We start from the raw sequence: 12,955 nt of genomic DNA on the forward strand, positions 1-12,955 counted from the left end.
ATATTAGACATCTTATTAGTCAAAATTTGTGACCAGACTTCACTGCTGTTAACTTTCTTTTTCAGCTGAAGAAAGTAGCAGTAGTGACAGTATGTGGTTAAACAGAGAACAAACGCTGCACACCCCAGTTATGATGCAGACACCACAGCTCACATCAACTATTATGAGAGAGCCTAAAAGATTACGACCTGAGGATAGCTTCATGAGTGTCTATCCAATGCAGACTGAACATCATCAAACTCCTCTTGATTATAAGTAAGTACATTTGATAATTTTCTGTACTGTAACTTTATTAATTACATAGAAAAAAGTTACGTTAAAAGAAGAATAAAATTCTCCTTGAAGCACGCAGGTAACATGGATGTTAGCTCAAAGACAACAAGAGGAAGCAAGGCAACAGCAGGAGAGAGCAGCAATGAGCTATGTTAAACTGCGAACTAATCTTCAGCATGCCATGTAAGTGAGAGTGCCTTATTGTCTGAGTCTAGGAAGTTCACTAATTTATTTTAACATATTTTAATGTGTGCCTTACCTAAAAATTTCAGCAGACTCTCTAGAGTAACTAAGCTGAAATAATCAAGGAACTAAAAATTGGTCTTTCCAACAGAAAAAAAAAAGTCTTTTTAAGTTCACTCTTAACTAGTTAGCCAAAGGACCAATCCTAGCTTGATCTGTTGGAAAAGTTTAAATACAAATCCTTGTTTATTTTGGTACACAGAATTATAGCCAAAAGTCCAGTTTTGTTACATCTTAATTGCTTCCCCTCATATCAGTTCAGGCCCTCATCTCTCACCTGAACTGTTGTGTTAGCTTCCTAACTGATTTTCTTCCCTGAAATCTCCCATTTATTTATCCCCTCACCAAACCCCTCCCCTTCTACCACCTTCCCCCCACCACTGCTTCATCATTCACACTGCCATTCAGAATTATTCTAGAATAAAAATTCGATCATGTAATTCTCCTACTTAAAACCTCTCCATGGCTCCCCATTGCCTGCAGAATAAAGTCCAAAGTCCTTAGCTCATGGCATGCAAGACCCTTCAAAATATGACCCTTCCTACATTTTAGTGTCATAACGCATCCCCTGGCAACGGGTAAAGTCATCGTAAAGGAACAAGCTCCGGTGTCACGTGAAGCTGCAGTCATCTCTGCGCCCATAACACTTTGTTCGTTCATATTCCTTACAGCATTTACCATGTGATATTGTAATAATTTGGTATGAGTTTCTCCCCTTCTCTAGACTGTGAGCTCCTCAAGGGCAGGGACCACATTCATTGCCTGTCAGTGCTTGGCACATAAAAGGTTCTCAGTAAATGTTCATTGAATGGTTAAATGTTTGCTGCTTTACAATTTTGTGGTTTAACTTTCAAATACTTTGTTTTTTACCGAAGTCTGTATGAGAACTTTATAAACCTTTCTGAAATCTTCATTAGCTTTGGCTCTTAAAGAAGTGGCAGACAGGCAGTCTTTAGATACTGTTTTTCATGTCTTATTTGGTATAAAGGGGAAGATGTGATGCTTTTTATTAAGTTTTTAAGTTTGACAGCTTTGAACTTGCAACATAATGTGATACGTTTTGATACCATGAGATAGGGATGTTAAACCCACTTTGTTTTTAAAAACCTATATATACATTTTTTTTAATGATAAAAGTTTCACTTATTTTTTTTTTCTTGAAAAATGGTCATTTACCAGATGAGTGGTAGCCTGTATAGATTGTGTTTAGTTACCTTCAGAATGGTATTAGGAACATCTGGAGACAAAGTATTCTCTATTACACGTATGTATAGCGATACCAGCCTGGCTAACATGGTCATCATCTGTAACACCACTTATTTCTCTCCTCTTCTCAGTTTCTGTGGCTACATTTCCCTTAATATTTGTTCTTACTTCATGCTGAGTTCTATAGCTGATTCTTTGGCATCTAACCAGACACCAGCCCAGAAATTCTAGAATTCTGCCATGCAATCATTTGATTCATATCTCTCCCTGGGAACTTTCCACCAGTTCCCAAGATTTCTTCCACAGCATCTCTTTACACAGTACCATTTGTCATTATATTTTGGTTTGCAATTCATTTTAATTCCCAGCTATAGGTAAACTCCCCCAGGCAGCTCCAAGCGATTATCCCAGTAAAATAACTATCACCAGATAGTCTTTTGGTTGTTGTATCATAAGTGGTCTATTGCCTGGTACTTTAAAGCATTTTTGTTTTGCAGAAAGTTTTCTGTAATGGTGTCTGCCCTAATTATCTGGTTTTTTCCCCCCATAGTTCGTATCACATATATCTTTCTTATACTCCAAACAAAATGCAGAATGGATTTCTGGTTTTCGATAACATGGCCTGTAAAGCACACACATTCCCTTCCCAGTTACTTCCACCAAATATAGTGAGATTGTCTTTTATTATTCAGAACTTTTAGGAAATAAGGACCCTCGTCAACATATTTGCCTTCCCCACAAGAGGAAGCTTAAAAGATAGCCTAGATCCAGGCATCTTGTCTTTCTATTTTTATATCTTTTAAGACCCAGTGTTACAAATATCATGTAAGTTGTAAGCATTCAATAAATAATTGATATTTTTGTTTGTTTTTGGATGAGAAAAGAAAGTAAAGTTGGCCAGTGTGGTGAGCCAGTCACACTTAATTTCACTCTTTTATGTTGACTCTTTTATGCTGATCTGGACTAATTTGTGCACTTGGGTTTATTCTCTATAATTATGTGATAGCATACAGAGCTTTTGGTCTTAATTTTTAATTTTGATTTCCCATATATATCACAGCTTTGCATTTCATAGGGCACGGAATCCAAGTTCCAGTGTAAATATTGCTCATTTCTTTCTGAGGCAGAATTATTTTCTTCTTTTGGTATTTCCTTATAGCTAGCACTTGATGCATACATGCTTCTATTGCAATATTTACCACATTTTGTCATAAGTGTTTACCTCTGTTTCTCATGGTAGATTGTGAGCTCCTTGAGAGCAGGAACCATATCGTGTTCATCTTTTTTTTGCATCCATAGGACACAGTGTACACCTGGCACACAGTAGGCACTGAGTGAATGAGTGAGTGAGTGCCTGGTACTCATTACGCACTGAGTGAATGACTGAGTGATTGGGTGAAATTAACATTATTTATTGATGAAAATAATATGTATCTGGAGAATGTTATTTTCTTTGGTCTCTGTTTATGTTTGTTTATTAATTTGTACCCTGCCTACTTTCAGAAAGGATTTGAGGTATCTTATATGTTCCCATGTGGGAATTTCTCATTGAATTTGTATATGGGATATCAGAACTATCAAGCTAAATGTCTTGAAAGAACGTAGGATAAACATAACTCCTGAACATTTTTAGACAAGTGAACATTGGGGTTTTGACATCATTGATGACATGATCAATGCCTAATCATTCTCCCTGACCTTTAATTCCATCATTTTCCATTAAAATTGAATATAGAGAGCCACATAGTTGCTGCCAGTATATTAATAGCCAGCGCATTAGTTCAGATCTTGACCTTTGTTTGTATTTCTCTAGTCGGCGTGGTACAAGCCTAATGGAAGATGATGAAGAGCCAATTGTTGAAGATGTTATGATGTCCTCAGAAGGGAGGATTGAGGATCTTAACGAGGGAATGGATTTTGATACCATGGATATAGACTTGGTAAGAAGCTTAATGATTTGTGTAAGATTCTCATTTTAGATTATTTGGAAATTATGTTGGGTAGTCTTATACTTGTCGTTTATTAGAGGAGACAAATACTTACCGTGAAAAATAAGTTCTGAAAAAAAAATTAAATAGTTTCCAGGTACCGTGAGATAGAAGATGATACTGGTGAAGAGTGAGCTTCTTGGCTCAAGTAGACACATGAGACTACGTTGGCATCTCCTGTCTGGAGGGGAGATGAGAAGGCAGAGGGGGTCAGAAGCTGGCCAAATGGACACGAGGAGAGAGAGTGGAGGGAAGGAGTGTGCTTTCTCATTAGGGGGAGAGCAATTAGGAGTCTATAGCAAGGTGTATGTAAATTTTTGTACGAGAGACTGACTTGATTAGTAACCTGTCACTTAAAGCACAATTAAAAAAAAAAAGTTAACACGTGTTTAGATATACACGAAGGGTTTGCGGGGAGGGTGGTGAGTATGGTGAGTGTTAGGTCCTAGGTTAAGATGATAAAAATAGCGTGTTTGCCTTTGAGGCTAATTTAGGAATATATAGATTTAAAGAATATATTTTCCCTGTACATTATATCATATTGACTATGGAAATAAAATGATGTTTAATGGTATGAAGTTTTTCAAAAATATTTCATGGGATAGTATAGTATCACATAACCTTACAATTTTCTGTTTATTTACTGTTATCAAAATGTTACATTATTAACTCAATACTACCCTGTTATTGAGACACAATTCCGTATCAGATAATAAAGTAAAATTGCTTAAATTTTGGAAGCATCTAAGTAAATATATGTAGTGATGTGTTCCTTATTAATACAATAATTACATCAGATACATGATTAGAACTTTGTAAGTTTACAAAGTACTTCCACTTACCTAATTGTGCCACACATCTCACTCAGCTCTGTGATGAGCTAGTTTCAGTGGATTGAGGCTAGTGAAGCTTAGCCAGTTACCCTATCCAAGGAGACAAAACTAGGAAGCAGTAAAGCCGAGGCTAATCAGTTCTTCCGATTCTACTTTGTAGTATACCACGGTGTATCTCTAGTACACTTTGGTGCCTTTAAAGGAAAGTGAAGATTTGAGAGAGGCATATTAAGAAAGCAAGAAGAAAAATGAGTCTTCTACTTACTGTTTTTGAGAATAATTTTCCATGAATGAATTGCTTTTGTACTTTTAAACATTTTATAGTCTGAATATGGAGAATTTAAAGTATCATCAGGTACACTTGTAGGAATACTTGATAAGTAATTTGAATGTTTTCCGTTATTGTCTGGTTTATAGCAATGGCAAGCGTGAGCTTATTTTTTTTCCCCTGTAGCCACCATCAAAGAACAGACGAGAGAGAACAGAACTGAAGCCTGATTTCTTCGATCCAGCTTCAATTATGGATGAATCAGTAGGTTTAATTTAAGTGTACCCCAGAATTGCAAAATCAGATGTATAGGCAATCCTTAAGTTTGAAGTTGAAGAGCTAGGACAGAACATTGAGAATGGATGAAAACAACTGGACATGAGAAAAAGAGGCAGGCAGGACTTCGGTGGTGGGGGAGGAACGTAGTGGTGGTGATAGATTAAAAGTGCCTTTGAATTCCTGGCAGGCTGGGACTTGAATGTTATATTATGGTATTTAAACTTTTTCTGTAGGTTTGGGTTGCCCACTGAAAGATTGCCTGTAAAAATTCTGGCTCCTCAGCCTGGCAAACAAAGCCTTTCATGGCCTTGCTCCTTGCCACCTTAACCTTGACCTTTTCCTTATACGTATCCTGCACTGCAGCCATGCCACATCTCATAGTTCCTCAAACAAACTGATTTTTCATGACTCCGTGATTTTGTATATAAGCTTTTCTCTCTGCCAGGGATGTCCCTTTTCCATTTAGTGAATTCTTCCTTTAGTACTCATTTCTGACATTACCTATGGAGTTTTTGCTGGCTTCTTCAGATAGATACTTTATTCTCTATTCCTGTAACACTTTGCACAGGGTTTTATTGTGGTAATTACCAGACTGGTGTAATGAGATAGGATATTCAACACGTCCAGGTCCCTCAGTAGACTGAACTCTCCAGGCAGGGACAACAATCTTAACTCATCTCGAGTTCTCCCTAGCAGGTGTTTAATTTGATTTGTCATATGAATAAATCATTGAAGTACTCTCCCATCTCACATTTAAGTGTCTATTCATTTATACTTCTTCCTCTTAACACCTACCTTAGGTGACTGTCATCGTATCTGAGGCCTGCCTTTTATGCCTTGATTTCTACCATTCCTTCATGTCTTTCCATACCTCGTAATCTGCTTTCAGATAGCCCTTGGAAGTATTTTGATAAACTAATATACACTAGCATATCAAAGCCAGTTACAATTTTGACCCAAAGGAAGGCGTTTCATAAAAGGGCAGATAGTAGAACCTTTGAACAGGCAGGCCACCTTGGGATCTTTTAAGTCAGTGTTTCTCAAACTCTAGTGTGCATATGGGTCATCTGGAGATCTTTTTAAAAAGTAGATTCAGCTTCAGTAGTTCTGGAGTGTGGCCTGAGGGTCTGCATTTCTAACGAGAGTGTGCGTTTCTAACAAGTGCTATCAGTGCTTTCAGGTCCAGGGATCATAGTTTATGTAGCAAGTCTTAAATCATAGTATTGCTCCTCCCCGTAAGTCTGTAGTTTTAAGTCCATATTGAGGTATATGGTTTCTTTGATATAGTCTAGGTGTATGTATCTTCTCAATTTGTTAAGGCAGTGATTGTGATGAGGAGTAAAAGCTAGAACGATGAAATGCTTTCACTCCATTTATTGAGCTGAATGTTGGTGTTAAGTGAATGACATCCCCTCCCTGCCCTTAAGGAGTGCATCTGGAGTATCACTTTGAGTGGAAGGACGCCAGTATTGGAGTGCTTACGTGCCTCATTGCACTAGGCCAAATGAGTTATTTTGATTCTCTCAGCAACCTTTGAAAGAGATGATGGGAGAGTCCCATTTTTACACCCAAGGAAACAGACCGAAGAGGTTATTCCGTGACTTGCTCAGAGTTACACCGCTAGTGTCAGAGCAGTGATTGGGTCCCAGTTCCTTTTGCTTTAGAAACCTTCTGGTGTCTCTTACTGTTGCACTTCCTAAACCTCCAGTCAGACCTCATTTGGAAGAAACACCAGTAAAATTAAGTTAGAAGTGCAAATGGTTAACTGTAGACAAAATTAATATGGGTAGTAAAGATCTCTCTCTCTTTTTTTCCCACGTGTTCATCTATTCAGGAGAATTTTAAGCATTTGTTTGCTTTGTCACTTGTCACTTACTAAACCCTAAAACAACCAAACCCATTGCTGTCAAGTAGATTTTGACTCATAGCGATTCTATGGGACAGAGTAGAACTGCCTTGCCCATAGGACTGGAATCTTTACAGAAGCAGACTGCGCCATCTTTCTCCTGCGGAGTGGCTGGTGGGTTCCAGTCGCCAACCTTTCAGTTAGTGGCTGAGTGCTTTAATCACTGTGCCACCAGGGCTCCTTTGTCACTTACTGGACTTGCAAAAAGACTTTTTTTTTTACTTCATATTATTGGAATAATGAAACAGCAATGTAAAATATGTACGTACCTGGTTTTGACACTTAATATTTAGAGAAAACTACAATGTGAGTGAGGCCAAAGATAGGGCCCTAATAGTTACTTGTTATTTATAGCGACTTAATGAGTTGAAATTGACTTTGAGGGCAACTGGATTGGTTTTTGGAGAGACTTTTTTTAATTTGATAGTAGCTTAGCAGTTCAGCTGCTTCTGCTACTAAGATGAGGAAAATGAGTACATGTACCTATACCTGTAGTTTTACAGTATTACCACATGATGGCAGCAGCCTAATGGTACATAACTGAGTGCTTAGTAATCTCAGGGTCATGGTATTTTTTAGTCTTTGACCCTATTTTTAATAAAAGTTAATATGAGTTTATTTTTAAATAAACATTAAACTTCACTACGTGTTGTATCAACAGTAATTTAAAGAAATAGAATAACAAATTTCAAAATGTAAAAATCTTTGTTTGCCTTTATACAATGGCCTACACCTGTTTTTATTCAAGCCTATGATCAGTGAATCATCAAAACATAATAAAATAGGGATTTAAGCCTTTTTATGCCCAGTTATAAGATTCTCTGATTCTAAATGAGGTAAAGCACGGTAGTATAGATACTTGAGGTTATTATAATAAATCCTAAATGTATCTTTTGTAATAACATGGCATTTATGTCATCCAGGAGTGATAATATAAAAACTCTGAGATAATTTTTTAATTGCATTATTTATATATATATATATATATATATATATATATATATATATATATATATATATATATATATATATATATATGATTCTAGATTTTTAATATAGTTGGTTTCATATCTGGAAACAAAACTGGTTTATCCCATTGTAGATAGGGAAGGATCATTTCCTGTTACTAGTGGACCAGTATTGCCACATCACACCAAAATCTGATATTTGTACTTTTTAAATACATGTGAGTTTATAAATGTTAGCATCAGAAACAGGTGGGTTTGTGTTAGTACAAAAAGAGAATAAGTATTATTAATGTTGCCCTTCTCCTGTGTTGAGCTTCTCTGACTAGAATTACCTGTAGTAGAAGGTTGGTAAAAGAAGGGCTCAGTATAGTGGAGTTAATTTAATGTTCTGTTGGAAGAATATAGTTAGAACCCAGTCTATACACAAACAGAATTAAAAAAAAAAAATCCGTTCAGGTGCTGTCTTACGCACTCTGGAAAGAACTTGAGTTCGTCTTCTTGCCACGCTTTATACTAAGATTTGTTAATTCAGATTTTATCCTTTCATCAGTAATCATCAGACCTTTCCTCACCCAGAGTCACAGAGTGTTACGGCTAGAAGGGACCTTTAAACATTACCTAGGCCTCTTTGGTAGAAACAGCCTGGCCACCCAAAATCTGACTCGGACAACAAAGAACAACCCTGAAGTTTGGGGGTGGTGGAGGACAAGGGGGTATGTAGTAGTGGTGGTTACGGTGGATGACAAGTAAGAAGTGGGAAGCATTGATCCTTTTTGTTCTCTCTGCTGGGGATTCAAAACACTTTACTTGATAGTTCATTACAAAGAGGCTTCAATCACATATTTTCTTCTTCATCTGAAAATACACAATTCCTTCAGTTCAAAAACTTAGTGAGTGCCATGACTTTTGTTAAAGTGAGACTTTACTTACAAGTAAAGTCTTTTGTTATCTCAATTTCAGCCCATTACCTCTGGCTTTAATATCACTTCTTACTAGCTCATTATAGTATTTTAAAATATTACTTAATTGACATAGTAAATTTTGGGACTTTGATTGAACAGCCTAACTTTTAGTATACACAGATAAAAGGTATGTTCTGTTCTTGTTTAATTAACAAGGGAGAGTTGCCCTGTGATCTGCTTTTACTTTTAGTTAGTGACAAGTAATTAGATTTTACCTAACGTTTTTTTCCCAACTGGGATATACAGAAAGACATCAGTATAAGTCAGTTTGCCCAGGTTTCCCCATACTTACTTGATTTCTTAAGATTTGTAGTTCTGTTCATTCGCTCAGGGCAGATTTTCTAAAGAAATCTTCTTGTTTTTTACATACTTGTATGTTCTTGGAGGTTTTTGCTCCGTGAATTCAAATGCTTTTTAAAAAACTATATCCACTTTGGAGTGCAAATGACCAAGTTTGCAAGGCTTTCTTAAACTCTGCCAGAAGTATTTGTCAAGGAGCACATTCATTTGTTCATTAAAATATCGATTGCCTATGTTTTAGGGCATTACCTAGGTTTTACGGGTGTGTATATGCAGAAATAAGGCATAGTCCCTGCTCTGTAGAAGCTCACTGTGTAGAAATCATTTCTCAGTTGTATTCGTAAGGTAAGTAGCTAGCATCCTGATTAGTCCTGATTTTATTATTTTGTTATTTATTGATGGTCAGTTTAACTTTAGAATTATATATCTGGAGAGAGGGGAAGTTTTCTAAGTGATTTTTTTTAGCATGTTGTTAAGCATAACAAGTGTTAGACGTTTTTGTTTTTAATGTAATGTTTACATATATATTTTGCAAAGAAATGAATGGCTATCGTAACAAGATTTTTTTTATCTCCTCTCTCTCATTAGGTTCTTGGGGTGTCAATGTTTTAATACCAGTACACAATTAAATGTGCGGTGAAGTCATTTTCTAAGTGGAAGAAGAAATTTGAAAATAAAGTGTGGTAGATACAGTGATATTCTGTACAGATTTTTCTCTAAGGAGAATATGACATGCTTATGCTTACCAAGATCAAGTGCATTGAGGGGCAGTTTTGTTTGCCTGAAAAAAAGTAAAGGACAAGTAAACAATTTGATGATAAGCTACAGTTTTTCTTAGAAAGTAAATATTTTATTTATGCTCTCTGTTAGTTGGCTTTTGAATCAATTATTTCATGCTTTTTTTTTTTAAATAACAATCTGAAGAGGTATTTGGTACAGATAGGAATTCTCTCACATTTATTTACTGGGTGTATAAATAATGATGACCTCTGCTGGATTTCTGTTTACATCCAAGAATCAAAGTTAAGGAAGAATTTATTTCCCCCATCCTGAAATTATACGATAGATCTGTTTTTAGCATTCTAAATTTAAATGCTTCAAACACCAATCAACAAAGCTTTGTTTTAAATATTGTAATTGTGGAGAATTATAAGCAGAACTTTTACAATTTTTTCATCTAAAATGTATTTTAAGATATTTTTAAAATTCAAGAGCTTCTCTATACTTTTCAGAAATATCCAGATGCAGTGAACTGCCAGAAGGTAACCAGTTTCAAACAGGCTTATCCCATTATCAACCCTGAAAGTTTGCTTGTCCTTTAAGATAAAAATGTAATGTTGTGATATTCCTTCCAGTAGTGCCACTGTATTTTGTCTCCAAATAAAAGAAGCTTATTGTAGTATGTTTGCAGAAAAATTCTAAACAAAAATTATACAGCTTATTAGAGTGTGGGAATAGGGATCTAAATTTTAAATAAAATTATATATATATATAAATTGGTGCTGATTTTATAATTGCGCAGTTTGTTTAGTTTTTTCTTACTTTTAAATTCCAACTTAAAATTATGAGGTTTCAGAAATATATTGAAAGTTTAACAATGTTTAAAAATAGAAAAGCATGAGTGTTCATGCTTTAAAATGATTTTTAAATTTGTATTTTATATTGTTTTATCTATCTGTCTTTGCAAGCAGTCTTCAGGTTAAAGATACTTCTAACAGGTTACAGTACATTTCCTCTGTATGTAAATTAGATGGGATAATAGAATTCATAACCCATAATATTCTTTGAAAGCTAAGCTTTAAACTTCATTTTATGTCCTTTCACAAATTAGTTTAAAACAGAAAGTGGCTACTTGCCATTTTGACATCAACTCATTTTGCGAGGCTTAGGCAGCTAGACATCGTTTAAAACAAAATATTAACTTATATTACATGTGTATCTATCTTTTGTCAGTCGTCTCTCAGTTCTTGAGGTATATTATTTTAATCATTCCATGCCTTAATATGCTTGCAATACAAGAATATCTTCAGATGGGTGAATACCAAAAGGCTTCCAGTTTTTAGAGTCAGAAATCAACAAGCATTGGGCTGTGGTAGCCAAAAACCATAGGTTAGCTAAAAGATCATGATACAGTTATTTTATTAAATCTTGGTTAATAACAAATGAAACCAGACTTAACAAATTTTCCACCAACAAATATTATGTGCAAAAGTATTGCCTATGTTGTTTTCACACCACTGCATTTACTAGAACTGCTGAGAGGACTGTATATATGATTTTAAACCTAAGTTGATTTTTTTCCTCACTCTTGAAAGGAGTACTTCTTTGTGAAAGCAGTTCTTACAGCTTTGTTTTCAACCAGCTAAAAATGTTTTATATATTACTCTAACCTGTTGTCCTCCACATTCTATTGTCCTAATTGTACTGTTTTCTGATTTGTATTTATGTCTTGAGACAGTAACTTTTTGAATAAAAATAAACCTACAATATGTTGTATGTTTTATCTTTTGTAATTGATGGGGAGGGGTGGCTACAATGGTTTAGAAATTAACTGTTTAACTATGGCTTAGAAACGTGATACCTGTTGTTACCTCTCTAACATGTTTGAGTGGGAACAATTTATAGAAAACATCACCATTTCATATTTTTAGTAAATCTTGCATTTTTAAATGAGACTAAATCTCTGATTGGGTTAATATTTCAGGATAGAAGCTTGCAACCATATTATTTTAGTCTTTATCTGATAGGGGTTAAACACTTTCAGATGTCTACATTGTTCATTCAGGACACATTCAAATGCTTAACTATGTGCTAGGCATGTTAGAGATCTAACAGTGAACAAAACAAGCTCAGTCCTTCCCTCACAGATCTAGTGGAGAGAGAAAGAAAATAATTAAGCAGGAGAGCAGTGGGATGCAGACCTCAAATTCTTATAAAAAGACCAGACTTAATGGTCTGACTGAGACTAGAAGGACCCCGGAGGTCGTGGTCTCCAGACCTTCTGTTAGCTCAAGACAGGAGCCGTTCCCAAAGCCAACTCTTCGAACAGGATTGGACTAGAATATAAGACAGAAAATGATGCTGGTGAGGAGCAAGCTTCTTGGCTTACACGTAATAACTCATTAAGCCTCATGACAATATGTGATACATGTTGATATCCCTGTTAACAAATCAGGAGGAGGTGAGGAAAATGAGGCACAGAGAGGCTGAAATTCTTGGGGCAAGGTTATATGGCTAGTGAGTGATGGTACTGGCATTCAAGCTCAAGTAGTCTGGCAGCATGGCCCTCTATTAGCCACTAAGCTTGAGTAGTCAGTACTGTTAATAGGACTTTAAGTCCTGAGAAGCATTGAAACTATTTGACACGTAAGGATAAATAATTCATATTTGCTCATTACGCCACGGTGAGGAAATGGAGCTTCTTTAAAGAGTCCAGCTGGCTAGCGAATTGAGTGGTGTGAATAAACATTGTCCTTACTGTGCTACACAGCTGGCTTCTATAAAGAGGATATAAATTAAATTTGAGCCTATCACGTTTTTAGAAGTTGGGAGACTGGGAAAGAACAGTAGGATAGCCCAGAAGAGATCTTTTCAACATCCTGCCACAAAGAGAACTTGTATGGTTTCATTTGGATGAGTTCCGGGTTGGATAGATGATTCTGGTGGTTGTAAAGAAAAAGGAGCCAGTGAAACACGAGGCCTTTGGTCCTGAAGAAACTAGGTGATGAA

General features: G+C 35.9%; 1 protein-coding gene across 5 annotated transcripts in view; it reads left to right on the forward strand.

Annotated features, from left to right (window-relative positions):
• STAG2 (STAG2 cohesin complex component) overlaps positions 1–10,137 on the forward strand; it is a 131,687-nt gene extending 121,550 nt beyond the window's left edge. For 4 of the 5 annotated variants that reach the window (XM_064277557.1, XM_003414759.4, XM_064277556.1 and 1 more), the window contains 5 exons: positions 66–255; positions 346–456; positions 3,536–3,662; positions 4,998–5,075; positions 9,815–10,137. In XM_064277557.1, the coding sequence (XP_064133627.1) occupies positions 66–255; positions 346–456; positions 3,536–3,662; positions 4,998–5,075; positions 9,815–9,838 (530 nt within the window). In that variant the 3' untranslated portion in view covers positions 9,839–10,137. The remainder of the gene's footprint in view (positions 1–65; positions 256–345; positions 457–3,535; positions 3,663–4,997; positions 5,076–9,814) is intronic. The other variant, XM_003414760.4, reaches the window with a different exon arrangement.
• The last annotated feature ends 2,818 nt before the right edge of the window (positions 10,138–12,955 follow it).

This window comes from Loxodonta africana, chromosome X, assembly GCF_030014295.1.
Source record: "Loxodonta africana isolate mLoxAfr1 chromosome X, mLoxAfr1.hap2, whole genome shotgun sequence".
Lineage (NCBI taxonomy): Eukaryota > Metazoa > Chordata > Mammalia > Proboscidea > Elephantidae > Loxodonta > Loxodonta africana.